The sequence below is a fragment of the Marmota marmota genome, unplaced genomic scaffold, assembly GCF_001458135.2.
Source record: "Marmota marmota marmota unplaced genomic scaffold, marMar, whole genome shotgun sequence".
Taxonomy (NCBI): domain Eukaryota; kingdom Metazoa; phylum Chordata; class Mammalia; order Rodentia; family Sciuridae; genus Marmota; species Marmota marmota.
This window is the reverse complement of record NW_026000174.1, coordinates 23,124,481-23,144,494: the sequence shown is the minus strand read 5'-3', so window position 1 is coordinate 23,144,494 and position 20,014 is coordinate 23,124,481. Positions and strand designations below refer to the sequence as shown.

The following is a 20,014-nucleotide window of genomic DNA, read 5'->3' as shown; positions in this document are numbered from 1 at the left end:
AAAAAATGTGGCATTTATACACAATGGAGTATTACTCTGCACTAAAAAATGACAAAATCATGGAATTTGCAGGGAAATGGATGACATTAGAGCAGATTATGCTAAGTGAAGCTAGCCAATCCCTAAAAAACAAATGCCAAATGTCTTCTTTGATATAAGGAGAACAGAGCAGGGAGGAAGAGCATGAGAAGAAGATTAACATTAAACAGGGAGGAGAGGTGGGATGGAAAGGGAGAGAGAAGGGAAATTGCATGGAATTGGAAGGAGACCCTCATTGTTATACAAAATTACATATAAGAGGAAGTGAGGGGAAAGGGAAAAAAAACAAGGGGGAGAAATGAATTACAGTAGATGGAGTAGAGAGAGAAGATGGGAGGGAAGGGGAGGGGATGGGGGATAGTAGAGGATAGGAAAGGCAGCAGAACACATCAGACACTAGTATGGTAATATGTAAAAAAGTGTATGTGTAACCGATGTGATTCTGCAATCTGTATATGGGGTAAAAATGGGAGTTCATAACCCACTTGAATCAAATGTGTGAAATATGATATGTCAAGAACTATGTAATGTTTTGAACAACCAATAATAAAAATTTAAAAAAAGAACATTCTTCTTTGAGAGGTAAATAATAAAGGTTATCTTATTTTCTGTTTAATTTTTATTCCATATATAATAATCTCATTTTAAAATATTATATGTATTATATATATATATGTTAATTTTAGAAATTAAAAAAAAATATAGCTTATCACAAAAATAGCAGTCCCAGCCCTACTTCCAGAAATCTATGTACTTTCCAGGGACAACCATGTTGAACATGTTGAACTCTTTAGATATTTCTTTTGGTATTTGGGTTAGCATTTCTAACTAATAAGCTTTCACGGCTATTTCTTAATTTTACAATGTTAGACATTATGAAGTGACTTGAATTGTAAAGGTTTGGGTCTCTTACATTATCACCACATCTGCCCATCCTCTTACAAATTTCTCCCTCCTTTCATTCCACACAGTAACACATCCCACCTTGTCAGTCTGACATTAAGTCTGATTTCTACTCTTTTGTTTGTGACCCATTTTATCTCTATGCTCCCTTATAGAATTGCCCTTTATGGATTAAATGTTCATAATGTCATGCCTTATGCATAACATTATGTAGGCATAACATCATTAGTTAGGCATTAGTTGGATCTTTCAAACTGAAAAATCTATGACCTTAGGTTCTGCAAAATGCTAATAAGAATATTCATTTATTTGATTATTTTCTCCTCTTAATTTTCTCTGCTTCTCTTTAGAATTCCTACTAATTGGATACTAACTAAATTTTTTTAGATTTATCCATGTTATTCCATGTGTCAATAGTTCATTCCTTTTTATTATTGAATAGTAATCCATTATATAGATATACCACAGTTTGGCAATCCATTAACCTGTTGGTAGAAATTTGAATTGTTTCCAGATTTTAGCTATTTCAAATAAGGGTACTATGAATAGTTATATACAAAATTTCTATAGATATGCATTTCACTTTTTTTTTTTTTTGGATGAATACCTGGAAATGGAATGTCTATATCTAATGATAGGTGTATGTTTAACTCCTTAAGAAATGGCCAACCTTTTCTCCAAAGAGCTAACATTTTCTATTCTTCCAAAAGTATGAGACTTCTGGTTCCTCCGCATCTTCATGTTAGTGTTTTAGCTATTGTTAATTTATCTTCATGTTAATTTTAGCTATTCCAATAGACAGGAAGTAATATGTTGTTGTGATTTTCATTTGTATCTTCCTAATGACCAATAATAATGAGTTTCATTGCGGGCGCTTATTTGCTATCCATATGTCATCTCTGGTGAAGTGTCTATTCATATATTTTGCCCGTCTTTTTTAACTGGTTGGTTGTTTCTCTACTTGAGTTTTAAGAGTTTATTACATGGTTTGCATACAAGTTGTTTAATAAATATGGGATTTTCTATTATTATCCTAAAATAGTGTCTTTTTATTCTCAAGTTTCTTTAAAAAATCAGAAGTCTTTGCCTAGTCAGAGGTCATAAAGCTTGTTGTTGTTGTTGTATTTTCTTCTAGAACTGTTACATTTGAGTCTATGATTCTTTTTTGAGTTAATTTTCATATATGATATTATATATCACCAATGATCCAATTGTTCTGACACCATTGATTGCAAAGATTATCCTTTCCCTCCTGAATTGCTTTTGCATCTTTGTCAAGATATTTGTCCATATACAGTGGCATCTATTTCTGAACTCTTTTTTGTTGTTATTCCATTGATTTTTTTATATCAGTCTTAAGTATCATAGATTTATAATAAGTCATGAAACCAGATAATGTCAGCACTCTTTGTTTTCCTTTTTCAGAATGCTTTTGGCTATTCTCTGAACTTAGAGTTTCTGTGTGAATTACAAAATGAGTTTTTCTATGTCTGTAAGGGCAAGAAGCTTGTGGGGTTTACATTGAATTTTTAGATTGATTTAGGGAAAATTAACAATTAAGCAACATTGAGTGTTTCAGTCCATGAATAAAATCAATCTCTCCATTTGTTTAGGTCTTTAGTTTCTTCCAACAGTACTTTAGAGTTTTTAGTGTCCACGTTTTGTCAGATTAACCTCTATAGTAATTAAATTTTTTGATGCTATTGTTAACGTTATTATTTTTTAAAGATGGTATTTTCAAAATTTTTATTTTCATTTCTAGTTAAAGAAATATTTTTATATTATTCAAGTATCCCACAATCTTTTTAAATTCATCCTAGTATTTTTTTATAGATTTTGGCAGATTTTCTATGTGGACAATTTACATTACCTACAAAAACAGACAATTTTATTTCTTCCTTTCCAACATGGATACTTTGTATTTTTTTCTTGCCTTATTTCCCTGACTAGAACCCCTAGTACAATGTACAGTGTTGAGCAGACAGCAAGAATGGACATCCCTGTACTTTTTACAATCTCCATGGAAGATGTTAAGTCTTTCCTCATTAATTTAATGTTTAACTGTAGGATTTTCATAGATGCCTTTAAAGGTTGAGAAAATCTCTTATTATTTATAGATAACAAGAGTTTAGGAAGAATTTTGTTAAATGCTTTTTCTGTATTTTGTTTGGTCAGTTTTTAAATGTCTTTTATTCCTAATTAACACATAATTGTACATAATTATAGGGTACAAGTGTGACCTTCAAACCCTCTCTGCATTACTAAAATAGTCTTATGATTTTTCTTTCTTAGTTGGGGCAGATTTTGTTAACTGATTTTGAATATTAAATCTGCCCAGCAGAACTTCCACTGTTGGTGGTAATGTAAATTAGTACAACCATGATGGACAATAGTATGTTGTTCCTCAGAAAACCAGAAATAGAACTACTGTTTGATCCAACCAATCCTACAACAGGTATACCTCGAAAGGAATTAAAATCAGTATGTCAAAGAAACATCTGCACTCACGGGTTTATTCCAGTATTGTTCCCAATATCAAGATATGGAGTCAGTGTTGGTGACTATCAACAGATGAGTAGATGAAGAAAGTGTCTTATATATACACAATAAAATATTATTTGGTGAAAAAAAGAAAGAATGAAATTTTGTCATTTGCAGCAAATGCATGTGACTGGAGAACATTACTTTAAGTGAAATAAGCTAGACACAGAAAGACAAATACTATGTTTTTTTTTTTTTTTTTTTTTTTTTTTTGTACCAGGGATTGAACACAAAGGTACTTAGCCACTGAGCTACATCCCCGGCCCGTTTTATTTTTTATTTTGAGAAAAGTTCTCAGTAATTTGCTTGGGGACTCACTAAATGGCTGAGGCTGACTTTAAACTCCTGCCTCAGCCTCCCAAGCCACTGGGTCACAGGCATGTGCCACCACACCCAGCATATGTTTTCACTTCTGTGTGAAAGCTAAAAGGTTGACCTGAAAGAAGCAGAAATTAAAATAGTGGTCACCAGAACCTGGGAAGAGTGTGGAGGAGGTTGGAAGAAGAGGAGGACTTCAGTGAGTACCGGGGTGCAGCTGGATAGGAACAATAATTTCTAATGTTCATAGCAGGATGACTATGGTTGACAACAATTAATTGAATATTTCTAGTAAGTAGAAAAGAGGATTTTGAATGTTCCTAATACAAAGAAATGATAAATGCCTGAAGTGATATATATACCAGTAACCCTGACCCAATCATTACTTATTAAGTACATACATTGAAATATCACACTGTACCTCATAAATATGCACAGTTCTCTCTCATATGTGGAAGTTAGAGATAAAAATATTTATAAAAGGGACTTCATGAAAATAGAAAGGAAACCAGTAGAATAGAGGACGGGAGGGAACAAGGAAGAAACTTGAAAACTAAATTTATCAAATTATGTCACATGCCTGTATAATTATGTCACAGTAAATCCCACTATTGTGTAGAATCTTAATGCCCAATAAAAATATTTTTTTAAAAAAACCTGTCCTGCATTTCTAAGTTACACTTCACTTGGTTGTGATATATTATTTTAATATATTGCTACATTCAAGTTGCTAAAATTTTGTTTTGAATTTTTACGTCTATGTTCATGAAGCATATTGGTCATTTTTATAATATCATTTTATTGTTTTAGTGCTAATTAGAATAAGACTGGCCTTAGAGAATGAGTTGGGAAGTATTCTCTCCTCTTTAATTATTTGGAAAAATTTATATTGAATTGGTATTTTTTTCTTTTTTATTTGTTTGTTGAAAAGGTACTAGGGACTGAACTCAGGGGTGCTCTCCCACTGAATTATATCCCCAGCCCATTTTTTTGTTGTTTGTTTTGTTTTGTTTTGTTTTGTTTTGTTTTGTTTTGTTGTTTGAGGCAGGGTCTTGCTAAGTTGCTCAGTCTGGCCTCAAACTTGTGATCCTCCTGCCTCAGGCTCCTGAGTAGGTACCTTTGCTACCACACCCAACTTTAATTTTCATTTTAATTGAGACAGTATTTGTACATCTTTATGGGGTACATTATGGTCATTATGTGGAAACATTGTATAATAATCATATCAAGGTAATAAGCATTTCCATTTCTTCAAAGATTAATCATTTTTATTTATTGATTTTCATATTCTACTTTTTTAGTAATTTTGAAATATATCATAGATTATTTTAATAAATAGTTACCCTACTGTGTTATAGAAAAACCAAAACTAATTCCTCCTTTCTAAATTTTCAGTGACCCTTATTGACTTTCTTTCTGTTCCCCATCCCTTTTTGTTGATTACATTCTCCTAATCAGGTCTTTTATCCTCCTAGTTTATAGTACAATCCTAAACACAATTTTTAATTTTTATCTCTCACTACGTGGGATATAATTCTTATATTCCTGTATAGATAATAGACACTTTGTAGACAAGAATCTTATGGTGCATGACATTAAGATAATGAAAATCACAAGTCTCCACTTATGAGTAGATTTAGAGGTGGATTGTTTCTAAATGTAGGTTTAAAAATAGATTAAATTAAATCAAATATATTTTTTAATTCTTGAGTTCATAAAAATATTAATTTAAGAAAAGCAAAACTAATGCTCCTCCATTGTGGTAAAAAATAATATATAATTCATTGTTTGTAACTTCTTATTGGTAGTAAACTCAAAGGCAAAAAGTATATGTCAGATGACACTGCTAGAATGTTTCCACCAGACTAGTGGAAACTCAGTAGGACAAATGATCCTGTTTCTTCAGAAAATAAAGTACAAGTGGGAAAAGAATCTATAGAATAAAACTGATCTTAGGGATAAACAAACTAATGTTATAATGTAGCTTTATTTAGATCCTATCTAAATTGAACAAACTGATTGTAAAAATAACAACAAAAAAATAGAGGAGAATTATATTTATAAAGCAACTGCAAATTTGAACACCAAGTCAATATTTAATATAAAAGAATTCTTGTTAATTTTTTTTAAAAGTGTATTGCAAAATAAATCTACATGAATAATTTATTACTGGAAAATTAACCCCAAAATGCTTAATGGTACACATAACAATGGTAATTATCATATTTGGGGAGCCCCCCTCTCAAGTACTTCCAGGCCCTATTAAGTGGTACCAAAACAATAATTAAAAGCTGATAGTTAGCCAGGCATGGCACACACCTGTAATCCCAGAGGCTCGGGAGGCTGAGGCAGGAGGATCATGAATTCAAAGCTAGCCTCACAACTTAGCAAGGTCCAATGCAACTTAGTGAGACCCTGTCTCAAAATTAAAATATAAAAAGAACTGTGGATGTGACTCCATGAGTAAGCACCCCGGGTTTAATCTCCAGTACCCACCCACCCCCAAAAACTTGATAGTTGACTTGTATCATAATATTCATTTACCATTATTTATTATAGTCAAAAGTTAGAAACAAGCCAACTGAAAACAAGGAAAAACTATGTATTCATACAGTGAAATCCCATACTGTAGTTTCATTGTACAGTAGTCCAAAACTAGACTCCAGCCAAACTGTCTAGGTTTGAATTCCAGTTCTGGCTCTACCACTTTATAGAAGTGTTCTATGAATGAGCAGATTACTTAACTTCTTAGTGTCTCATCTTTAAAAAGCTGGGCTTAGTGGCTCAAGCCTATAGTTCCATCTACTTGGGAGGCTGGGGTGGGAGTATTACTTGAGACCACAGGTTTGAAACCAGCCTAAGCAATACAAGAATATCTCATTACAAAAATAAAGACCAGGGGCTGGGGATGTGGCTCAAGGGGTAATTCGCTCGCCTGGCAAGCACGGGGCGCTGGGTTCAATCCTCAGCACCACATAAAAATAAAATAAAGATGTTGTGTCCACCGAAAACTAAAAAATAAATGTTAAAAAGTTTTCTCTCTCCCTCTCTTCTCTCTCTCTCTCTTTAATAAAAAATAAATAAAAATAAAGACCAGAGGAAATAATAGTACTTATCTCAATGGGTCATAAGATTTCTGTAAGGTTTAAATGAGTTTATAAATATTGGTAGTAAAAGAAATCTCCACAAATTTAAGATAGTCTCTGCATTCTACATTATTCTTTAAGATCATCACATATTTATGAAAGGAGTCCTGCTTTCCATCCTGAAATCTAGTGTCTCTCTGAGTCCCCCAAAAGGAAACTCAGGTCTGCGTGGCAAACATGTAGCCAGATAAGATTTAGACATGCACTTTGTACTTACATCTAAACCTTTCCCTTGACAATCTATCTGGTCTCTCAGATGATTTCTGTCCATTTGTTTGGATTTTAATCTGGCCTGCTGTTTGGTGAGGCCCATAAATTTATTCTCCACATCCTGCCCCATGCTGGGTTTCCTTTGAAAGCTTTGTAGAAAATGAATGGCATTCCTTAATCTAGTACTTTCAGGGCTATTTTTTCTAGATAAGGAAGGAAATCAACACATTCTTAAATATGTCATAAAACTGCATGACAAAATAGTACTTGTTTCTTTAGGACAGAATCATAAGAATTATTATGAAGTATAAAATAAATGTTAGTGCCAGAATTGAAGGGAAAAGGAGATATCATTTGACATCAGCATTCCCTACCACTACTCTCAGTATGAATTGAATCTCATCTTTGTATAAAATAAAATATCATGAAGCTAGCAATATATACCAGTTTGAAAAAACATCTTGGAAACATTTTTGCTTAAAGCAAAAGAAGTGATTAAAGTTGGGAGATAGTTTTATCCATAGGTGCTTTTTTTCTCTATTTAAAAACACTATTATTTTGGCCAGGTGTGGTGGCGCACGAGAGGCAAAGGCAGGAGGCAGGAGGATTGGGAGTTCAAAGCTAGCCTCAGCAATTTAGCGAGGCACTAAGCAACTCAGTGAGATCCTGTCTCTAATAAAATACAAAATAGGGCAAAGGATGTGGCTCAGTGGTAGAGTGCCCCTGAGTTCAATCCCTGGTACCAAAAAAGAAAAAGAAAAAAAAAAAACCTACTATTTTCACAGATTATACTGAATCAGAAACCCTAAAAAGTCTCATTTCATCTTTCCCTCCATAATTATATTACAATTTTGTTTTGTGGGGAAGTATCCTAATTTTTATATCTTACAGAATTTTTGTATTCCAGTGTAATGGAAAATCATATTTCTGTTCCCATCTCATCAGGCATTCTTGGACAAATCCATTCTTTATAGGGTTTCTCAAATGTGCAGTGAAGACATGCAATATTCAACTTTTGCAGTCTGCTTTGCAGCCCAACCAGACTGAAAAGTTCCATTTTTACAATTTCTGTCTGAGGGAATCTAGGTAGAATGAGGTGCTACTGCCCTCTGCTGGTCCTGAGAACACACCTGCCCATTCAGTGCAGTGGCCCTGCCCATTCTAACACACAGGGCCCCAGAGTCCTTGCCCACAGTTGAACAAACAGCAGGAAATCACAAAGAAAGGCAGATTTCATGTTTGGGAAAATAATAATATTTTTAGCATCTGGAAAATTGTGATTTCTTGTACATATATCAGATACCATAGCCACTCATGACTGTCTTGCCACTGAAAGTATTTATCCTATAATCATTTCACCTGGCTATAATCCTCATCTAGTAAACAAGCTGAGTGTTCTGACCGTTTTGGATCACTGTTACTCTCTTTTGCACCATTTTTCTACTTGAACCATATAGAGTCCATAGATTTACAGAAGCTTTTGCATATTCATTTTAGTTTTTGAATAAACAGGAAGATAATGTCAATGAATATGTGCCACAGATAGGGAGTATGCAGTATCAGTGAGGAAAATGCCAAAGGAGAAAAGAAGGGCTTCATTAGACTCTCAGAGTCCTGTAGAGCTTTGTCAATTTTTTATTAAGAGATTTATAATTAATAAGTTTTTTGATGTGTGATTTTCCTTTAAAAAATAAACTGATAGAATCCTAAGGAAACTAATGAGGATTTGTTAAGAGCTCAGTTTTCCTGAGCTTGACTATATTAATGTAATTTCAGGACTCCAGAGTTTTTGGAGCTGCTGTTCTGTACACTGTGCAATTCATCTGTATTAAAAGGTGCTGCTACCCAGGCTGAAGATATAGCTCTGTAATGGAGAGTTTCCCTAGCATGTGCAAGGCTGTGGGTCCAGAGAAAGAAAGGAAGGAATGGAGGGAGGGAGGGAGGAGAATAGAAAAGAAAGAAATAGTACTACCTCTGATTCTTCTTATGGGAAAGGCAGTTAAGAATTATGTTTTTATCTTATTTGAACTTCTTGTCTTTAAAATCTTTTTCAGAGTAAGCCTATGCAATGCTACTAAAGCAATGGTCAGTTCTTAGAGTGAAGGACTAAACTGTGAGTGGTAGTCCACATCTCAATTATCTTCGTGCTGATGTATAAGGAACGTGTGACTTGCTGTTGTGGCTTCTGCTTATATACTTTCAGCACCAAACATTTGTCCATGATTTTCCATGGGTAGAGAGTAGCTGTTCCTCAAGCACTTTGGTCTCAGGGAACTGCTGAATTTTGCTTCATGGTCATCCCTATTTACAGTTAAATAACAGGGAGAATAGGGGTGGAAGTTCACCTCAGCAGCACTACAAAGAGCCTCTGAGAAGCAAAACCACAGCTACCTTGCTTCCAATTATACAAGTACTACTTTTTTAATTATTTTGTTGTTGTTTATATGTGATGCTGAGAATGGAACCCAGTGCCTCACACACACTAGGCAAGCACTCTACCACTGAGCTACAACACCAACCCCACAAGTACTACCTTTTTTCCATTTTATTCTTTTTAATTTGGTTTAATTATAAATTAACAAATTACAGTTGCATATATTTATAGAGTACAATTTGATGTAAGGATTTGTACATACAGTGAAATAATTAAATCAAGTAGTCAACATATCCATCTTCTAAAATGCTTATCATGTTTTGTGGCTGAGAACATTTAAAATATACTGTCTTAGTAATTTTGAAATGTACACTATATTCTTATTTACAGTATTCACCAAGCTGCACAATGTTATCTCAAAGGAAAATAATCTAACTCTCTTGGTCTAATTGGAGCTTTTTTTTATTCTAATCAGTTATATATGACAGCAGAATGCTCTTCAATTCATTTTACACAAATGGAGCACAATTTTTCACTTCTCTGGTTATACACAATGTAGGGTACCCCATTCCTGCAATCATGCATGTACCTAGGGTAATGATGTCTATCTCATTCCACCATCTTTCCTACTCCATGCCCACTCCCCTCCCCTCCCTTCCTCTTTGCCCAATCCAAAGTTCCTCCAATTGTCCCATCCCCCCCCCCATTATGTATTAGCATCCACTTATCAGAGAAAACATTCCACCTTTGGATTTGGCGGATTGGCTTACTTTTCTTAGCAGGATATTCTCCAACTCCATCCATTTGCCTGAAAATGCCATAATTTTAATGCTACTCTTTTAATGCTGAGTAGTATTCCCTTGTGTATATATACCACAGTTTTTTTAATCTATTCATCTATAGAAGGTCTTTTAAGTTGGTTCCACAGTTTGGCTATTGTGAATTGTGCTGCTATAAACATTGATGTGACTACATCACTGTAGAATGCTATTTTTAAGTCCTTTGGGTATAGACCAAGGAGTGAGACAGTTGAGTCAAATGGTGGTTCCATTGCACGTTTTCCAAGGAATCTCCATACTGCTTTCCAGATTGGTTGCACCAATTTGTAGACCCGCCAGCAATGTATGAGTGTGCCTTTTCCCCCACACTCTCGCCAACCCTTATTATTGCTTATATTCTTGATAACTGCCATTCTGACTGGAGTGAGATGAAATCTTAGAGTAGTTTTAATTTATATTTCTTTAATTACTAAAGATGTTGGACATCTTTTCATGTATTTGCTGATTGATTGTATATCTTCTTATAAGAAGTATCTGTTCAATTCCTTAGCCCATTTATTGATTGGGTGGGTTGTTTGTTTTGGTGTTAAGTTTTTTGAGTTCTTTATATATCCTGGAGATTAATGCTCTATATGATGTGTGTGTAGTAAAAATTTGCTCCCATTCTATAGATTCTCTCTTGGCGTCATTGATTGTTTCTTTTGCTAAGAAGCTTTTTAGTTTGAATTCATCCCATTTATTGGTTCTTGATTTTATTTCTTGCTCTTTAGGAGTCTTGTTAAGGAAGTTGGGGCTTAATCCCTCATGATGAAGATTTGGGCCTGCTTTTTCTTCTATTAGGTATAGGGTCTGTGGTCTAGTTCCTAGGTCCTTGATCTACTTTGAGTTGAGTTTTGTGCATGGTCAGAGGGATTTAATTTCATTTTGTTACATATGGATTTCCAGTTTTCCCAGCACCATTTGTTGAAGAGGCTATCCTTTCTCTAATGTATATTTTTGGTGGCTTTGTCTGGTATGAGATAACTGTATTTATGTGGGTTTGTCTCTGTGACTTCTATTCTGTACCGTTGGTCTACCTGTCTATTTTGGTGCCAATACAATGCTGTTTTTGTTACTGTATCTTTGTAGTATAGTTTAAGGTCTGGTATTGTGATGCATCCTGCTTCACTCTTCTTGCTAAGGAATGCTTTTCCTATTCTGGGTCTCTTATTTTTCCAAATGAATTTCATGATTGCTTTTTCTTTTTCTATAAGGAATGATGTTGGAATTTTAAGTGATATCACATTGAATCTGTACAGCACTTTTGGTAGTGTAGCCATTTTGACAACATTAATTCTGCCTATCCAAGAGCATGGGAGATCTTTTCATCTTCTATGGTCTTCTTCAATTTCTTTCTTTAGTGTTCTGTAGTTTTCGATGTAGAGGTCTTTCACCTCTTTTGTTAAATTGATTCCCAACTGTTTCATTTTATGTGTTTTTTTGAGACTACTGTGAATGGAGTGGTTTTCCTAATTTCTCTTTAAGAGGATTCATCACTGATGTATAGAAATGCATTTGATTTATGGGTATTAATTTTATATCCTGCTACTTTGCTGAATTCATTTATTAATTCTAGAATTTTTCTGGTGGAACTTTTTGGATCCTCTAAGTATAGAATCATATCATCTGCAAATAGTGATTGTTTGAGTTCTTCTTTTCCTGTTCATATCTCTTTAATTTCTTTCATCTTTCTCTGCCTTTGATGTTAGGGCTCAGTTCCTATTCCAGCTTTAGTTTTAGTATACTCTATAACAAAAAGGAAATTAGCATATATTAAGCATATAATTTTTCCAAGTATTTTTTACATCTGCTATGTATCTCTAAGTAGCAACCAACTTTTGCTACCTAATTGTTTTCTATAAAACATTAATAATAATCCCTAGTGTCTAACATTTCAGAAAAGAATTTTTTCAGTTGCTTCAAAAAAAAAATTTTCCAAAACTTTTAGTTTTACTCACAGAAAACAGATTCTAAAGAATAAAATGGACCCCCCCACACACAAAAAAATGCCTATTGAAAATCTAGTCTGCTATTTTCTAAGAAATAATGATAAAAAATTTTTTCTAATTATTTATACACAGTACTGAGAATTGAACCCAGTGCCTTACACATGTGAAGCAAGCATTCTACCACTGAACCACAACCCTAGACCTGAATAAAAATTTTTGAAGCACCTTTAACTTTTAGAAGCGAAAGCAATAGCTATGGAAAGATAACTCAAATCATTTACTGAATTTTTTTTTGGGGGGGGGTACTGGGGATTTAAACCCAGGGGCACCTAACCATTGAGCTACATCTTCAGCCCTCTTTTTAAAATATTTTTTATAGAGGGAGTCCAATATCACCCTGATTCCAAAATAGAAAACTTCAGACTAATATCTCTAATGAATATAGAAAATCCTCAATAAAATTTTGGCAAATTGAATACAAAAACAATATCAAAAAGATTGTGCACCATGATCAAGTAGGATTTATCTCAGGGATGCAAGGTTGGGTCAACATACAGAAATCAATAAATGTAATTCATCACATCAATAGACTTAAAAATAAGAACCATATGATCATCTCAATAGACATAGAAAAAGCATTTGACAAAATACAGTACCCCTTTATGTTCAAAACACTAGAAAAACTAGGGATAACAGGAACTTATCTCAACATTGTAAAGGCTATCTATGCTAAGCCTCAGGCCAACATCATTCTAAATGGAGAAAAGCTGAAGGCATTCCCTCTAAAATCTGGAACAAGACAGGGATGACCTCTCTCACCACTTCTGTAGTTCTTGAAACACTGGCCAGAGCAATTAGACAGACAAAAGAAATTAAAGGAATAACTATAGGAAAGGAAGAACTTAAACTAGCACTATTTGCTGATGATATGATTCTATACCTAGAAGACCCAAAAAACTCCACCAGGAAACTTCTAGAACTAGTAAATGAATCCAGCAAAGTGGCAGGATATAAAATCAAAACCCATAAATCAAAGGCATTTCTGTATATCAGTGACAAATCCTCTGAAAAGGAAATGAGGAAAACTACCCCATTCACAGTAATCTCAAAAAATAAAAAAAAATACTTGGGAATCAACTTAACAAAAGAAGTGAAAGATCTATACAATGAAAACTACAAAACCCTAAAGAGAGAAATAGAAGAAGCCCTTAGAAGCTGGAAAGATCTACCTTGCTCATGGATAGGCAGAATCAATATTGTTAAAATGACCATACTACCAAAAGCACTATACAGATTCAATGCAGTTCCAATCAAAATACCAATGGCATTCCTCATAGAAATAGAAAAAGCAATCGTGAAATTCATCTGGAAAAATAAGAGTCCCAGAATAGCTAAAGCAATTCTAAGCAGGAAGAGTGAAACAGGTGGTATCGCTATACCAGACCTTAAACTATACTACAGAGCAATAGTAACAAAAACAGCATGGTACTGGCACCAAATAAGGCTGGTAGACCAATGGTACAGAATAGAGGACACAGAGACTAACCCACAAAATTACAACTATCTTATATTAGACAAACGTTCCAAAAGCATACACTGGAGAAAGGATAGCATCTTCAACAAGTGGTGCTGGGAAAACTGGAAATACATATGCACAAAATGAAATTGAATTCCCTATCTGTCACCATGCACAAGTTAACTCAAAATGGATCAAGGATCTAGGAATTAAACCAGAGACTCTGTGTCTAGTAGAAGAAAAAGTAGGCCCTAATCTTCATCACACGGGGCTAGGCCCCAACTTCCTTAATAAAACGCCTATAGCACAAGAATTAAACCAAGAATCCACAAATGGGACGGATTCAAACTAAAAAGTTTTTTCTCAGCAAAAGATATAATCTGTGAGGTGAACAGGGAGCCTATATCCTAGGAACAAATTTTTACCTCTCACACATCAGATAGAGCACTAATCTCTAGGGTATATAAAGAACTCAAAAACTTAACACCAAAAAAACAAACAACCCAATCAATAAATGGACCAAGGACCTGAACAGACACTTCTCATAAAAGAATATACAATCCAATCAACAAATATACGAAAAAGTGCTCATCAGTCTCTAGCAATCAGAGAAATGCAAATCAGAACTACTCTAAGATACCATCTCACTCCAGTAAGAATGGCAGCTATTATGAAGACAAACCACAAGTGTTGGCGAGGATGTGGGGATGTGAGGATATGCAGGTGGGACTGCAAATTAGTGCAGCCAATTTGGAAAGCAGTATGGAGATTCCTTGGAAATCTGGGAATGGAACCACCATCTGACCCAGCTATTCCTCTTCTCAGACTATACCCAAAGGACCTAAAAACAGCATATTACAGGGACACAGCCACATCAATGTTTATAGCAGCACAATTCACAATAGAAACTGTGGAGCCAACCTAGATGTCCTTCAGTGGATGAATGGATAAAAAAAATGTGGCATTTATACACAATGGAATTTTCCTAGCATTAGAAAAGATTGAGATCATGGCATTTGCAGGTAAATGGATGGCATTAGAGAAGATTATGCTAAGTGAAGTTAGCCAATCCAAAAAAAACAAATGCCGAATATTTTCTCTGATATAAGGGGGGTGATTCAAAGTGGGGTAGGCAGGGAGAGCATGGGAGGAAGATTACCTCTAGATAGGAAAGAGGGGTGGGAGAGAAAGGGAGGGGGAAGAGGGGTGGGAGAGAAAGGGAGGGGAAAGGGGAATAGCAAGGATGGTGGAAGGTGATGGCCATCATTATACAAAATACATGTATGAAGATGTGAATTTGGTGTCAACATACCTTATATACAAACAGAGATATGATAGATTGTGGTATAAAGGTGTACTAAGAATTGTAATGCAACAAAAAAAAAGAGAGAGAGTTCATGTATAATGGCGTAATTTGGCATGAACATACTTTATATACAGAGTTATGAAAAATCATGCTGTGAATGCATAATTATGAATGTAATGCATTCCACTATTGTCATGTATGTAAGAAATTAATAAAAAATATTTTTTATTTAGAGGCAGGATCTCACTAAGTTGCTGGCTTCAAATTTGCGATCCTCTTGCCTCGTCCTCCTTGGCTGCTAAGATTGCAGGCATGTGCCACTGTGCCTGGTGTAAATTCTTTTTAAAAACACAGCACTAGGGTTATAGCTCTTGCCAAGCATGCATAAGGCCCTGCACTCAACCCTCAATATCACCAAAAAATAATTTTAAGTACGTAAAGTATTATCAGAAGTTTCAAGACAAAATATTAACTTTTGAGAAACACAGTCCTAAGTGAGGAGGGGGCATAGTAGTGCAGATTGGCAAATAATTTATTTTCTAATTTGTTTTCAGTTGTTTTTGGAAGACCATTTGGTATAATGAAAAGGTCAGGGGCTTTGGAACCAAACTTTAGGCCTGAAACCCTGTTCCATTACTTACATGATTGCTATATGGCCTTAGGCAATCATGTAACCTTCCCCAACCTACTGTTTTCTCTTCCTTAAGTTGTGGATATTAATGTTCATCTTACAAAATTTTTAGTATTAAACTAGATATGTAAATATATATGAAGTACCTACCAAGTACCTGCAGTTAGTTTTCCTTCCCTCTGAAAATTACCTTTATTTATTTATTTATTTGTTTGTTTGTTTATTTATGTACTTATTTTGGAGTTGCGGGGGATACTGGGAATTAAACCCAGACTATATGAATTACATCCCCATCCCTTTTTATTTTGAGAAAGCATCTCACTAAATTGTTCAGGGTGACCTCAGGCTTGCAATCCTCCAGCCTCTGCCTCCTAAGCAGCTGGGATTATAGGTGGCATACTGCTATTAATTACCTCTTAAGTATACCCTAATGCTAAAGCCCAGCAAAAACTCCAGGAAGGAATGGTTACTTTCCCATACTCAGATTTAGTTACTAGAAAATTCCCTTGAAACCCAGAAAAGTCTTCTTGGGAGTGTGCAAGCCAAACAGCAAGCAGCCAGTTGAGAACTAATTCAAGATTTGCCCTCATTCTGTGTGTAAAACTAAAGTTTCATATATTCTCTATGTAGTATCTTTGATTTTTAACTGTTACTAAATGCCCATTTTGATAGGTTAAGTAGGTAAACTGAGACCCTAAAAATTTGATAACAAGCTCAAGTTTGCCAGTTAAAAGTGAGTAGGATGCTGATTGCTAAACCTTTGGAGAAATCCTTTGACAATCTCTCCAGTTGACTGTGGCACCTGTGAACTTCTGAACTGTTTACAACTCTTGCACCCACATGGTGATAAATATTGTGTGTTCTTACAGAAACTAGCCCCTGGAGTCAGCCAGTTTGCCTACACCTGTGTGCAGGACCACCCCATTTGGACAAATCAGCAGTTTTGGGAGACAACTTTTTATAATGCAGTGCAAGAACAGGTTCGCTCCCTATATCTCTCAGCAAAGGAAGACAATCATGCCTTACATCTGAAGCAAAAGGTAAGAGAAAAGAAGGGTACTTATATGAGACTAGAATTTTGATATTTAAGAATACTTACACAGATATTCCAAATCTAGTCATTTCCTACTACTGTATATTGGGTTTACTTTAGATACCCTGTGGTATCTTCTTTTTTGTTGATTTTGGCATATTTTTCCATAATAACTTCCCTATAATCATCTTAATCATATTTTAATAAATAAGAATTCTTTGGAAACAATTATAGGAAAGTGAAAAGAAAGAACAAACCTAAAGTATAACTCTACGCAACTTGCTTTCTTGAAGAAATGTCAAATTAAATTTAATTTATTCTAGCTTGTGGTCCAGTGGCAGAGTGCTTCCCTAGCATTTGCAAAGGTCCTGGGCTTGATCCCAAGCACCACAAAAGAAAGGGAGGAGGTGAGATGGCAGCAAAGAAGAAAATAGTTAATTTACTCTAAAATATATGTAAAATTAAATATGCCAGCAATAAATTTAGGTTTTCTGTTAGGAATATTTTGTATGTTTCTGTATATCCCAATAGCATATAATTTTTTCAAGAACAAATTAAAAAAATTGTTTTTAATTTGAAAAAGTAGTTTAAATAGTTTGAAATTTTAAAATTTACTAGCTTTCTGGTATCATACAAGTCATGTTACCTCTGTATGCCTTATTTTCTCATTCATAAAATTAATAAATATGATTATTGTAAGATTTCAATATTTAGTACTTGTTAAAACTCATTGAAGAGTACCTGGCACATAGTAAATAATAAGTGGTTTTATTTGTTTATTTGTGGTACTAGGGGTCAAATTTAGGACCTCATGCACATGCTAGTCAAACACTGTACCATTGAAGTACATCTCCAGCTCTAAAAAATAAGCATTAGAAGTTATCATCCTCATGAATTTGAACTTAAAGCACCCTAAAAATTAACTGATTATCAATTTTGATTCACTTAAGAGTAATTTTTAGTTCTACTTGCTGGGCAAGCACATCACTGCTGATCCTTTCCATCATTTTTCATTTTAAGTTAGCTTTATACAATATAAAATAAATTTTTTTGGTATTTTAACAGACCCTACCAGTAGTATTCAAATATTTCTGTGCCTTATATTATTTTAAATATAGTATTTGTCAATTATTTAATATAAGAACAAACAGCATTGACATCTGCCTGGTATGCCACATTGTTCTTCACGACCTATAAGGTGCTATGCAAATGTCAATCACCGTTGTTATCACTTAACTCTTCAGCCAACTAGGAATACCCTCTTAAAAATCCTACTGTTAGTACTAGGATATAGCTGCAGTGTGTGCCTAGCATGCACAAGGCCTTGGGTTCAATCCCCAGCTCACATCACACACACACAAAAAATCCTACTTTCACCTACCAACTCATGTGTATAATAATGTTTGACTCCCACAATTACCAGGAAATCTAGCTATATTTTTTGTGACCTTAGTTAATCTATCATCATCTCCCAAAGAGCAGAAGAAGAAACATAATCATACTATTAGCAAATGTTACTGGAAGAACTGTGAGTCAAGAATTTATTGTAACTAGTAGCTTAAAAGAAATCAAGCCATAGAGATAAATAAATACAATGAAATTTTAGCAATGAGAAATATCCATCTGTGTTTTGCTTCTGCTGCCTTAAGTCTGTTTCTGAGATTCTAAAGACTAGGTTTTGTTCTGTAGTAATTGTTATATTTTATGTTTTCATTTCTGCTGCTATTGATATGTAATAGAAGATGTTTTCTTAATTTTTAGATAATCAATTTTTTTGATTTTTAAATATTTTCTTGATATTTTTGTCAAAAATAATGAATGCTTATAAAATATATAGAAACATATAGAATATTCCTAAGAGAAGACCTAGATTTAAAATATCATTCTGGTTTTTAAAGCTCATATGAAGTGATGGATGTTCTTCTTTGGCTTGTGTTGCTCTGTTTTCTAGGATAAGCTTCCTGATGACCAATATCAGGAGAAGACAGCAATGGACCTGGCAGCCGAGCAGCTACGCCTTTGGCCAACTCTGAGCAAATCAACTCAGCAGGAGCTAGTGCAACATGAGGAGAGCACTGTCTTTAGTCAGGCCATTCACTTTGCAAACCTCATGGTCAACTTGTTAGTTCCACTGGACACAAGTAAAAACAAGCTCCTGCGAGCATCAGCACCTGGCGACTGGGAGAGTGGGAGCAACAGTATTGTCACAAACAGGTACTGGAAAGTAAAAACACAGAGACCATCCTTCTGGTTTTTTTTTGGGGGGGGGGCAGTCTTGGCTTAGCAGAAAGTGTAAAGTATTTTGGACAAATATTATTGTTACTATTTCAAAAATTAACCATTTTCCCCCATCTTCAGCTCAGCTTTTCTCTACTGAAATACCTTTACTTCATTCTACTATTCTTAACCTTCTCCCACATACTCTTCTCTTCCATTAATATTTTGTTGAGCAGATGATTAAATGAATGAATAAGTGAACTAATCAACTAAGCAGTGGTAAAATTCTACCCTTTTTTGATCTTCATTGCTAGATGTTGCAACATCCTGGTGGTTCTTCTAGCTCTCCTAAATTCCTCTTCTCAGGCTCTTTCAGGCAGTTCCTCTTCTCTTTCCATTCTCAGTCCTGCTATTGCTCTTCACATTCTGTTGGAAAGCTCACTCACAGTCCTAACTCTTTGGCCCTGAACTCTGAATCTTCCTATCCAGATAATTTTTTTTTTCCTCAAAAACATTTCAGAGGGCTGTGGTTGTGGCTCAGTGCTCACCTAGCATACATAAGGCTCTAGGTTCAATGCTCAGCACCACATAAAAATAAAATAAAGGTATTGTGTCCACCTACAACTAAAATATATATATATTTAAACACACACACACACAAACACAAACACACACATACACATACACACACACACTTCAGAATTTCTGCTCTCCCAGGCTAGACAGTGTGGATCCAGAATTTACATATACAGTCATCTGCTCAGACCTCTTATTTCATCCTGTAAGGTTCTAGTTCATCCTTTGGTTATTTTATGTGAACAACCTAGCTTAGGCCTTATTACTTCAAGCCATAATTATTATAATAGTTTCTTAGTTGTTTCATTTTTTTCCTTCTTCTCCTTCAGTATTTATCTCATTGTTTCATTCCTCTCTTTCTGTAATTACTACCACAAGAATCTTCCTGAAATGATGCTTCCACATTCCTTTACTGTTCATAATCTTACAGATTATTT

At 34.6% G+C, this 20,014-nt stretch overlaps 1 protein-coding gene across 1 annotated transcript in view; it reads left to right on the top strand.

Annotated features, from left to right (window-relative positions):
- Positions 1 to 20,014, top strand: part of Sbf2 (SET binding factor 2) — a 353,787-nt gene that overhangs the window by 253,946 nt on the left and 79,827 nt on the right. The window contains exons 18-19 of the mRNA XM_015477617.2: positions 16,621 to 16,791; positions 18,736 to 18,998. Of these exons, the coding sequence (XP_015333103.2) occupies positions 16,621 to 16,791; positions 18,736 to 18,998 (434 nt within the window). The remainder of the gene's footprint in view (positions 1 to 16,620; positions 16,792 to 18,735; positions 18,999 to 20,014) is intronic.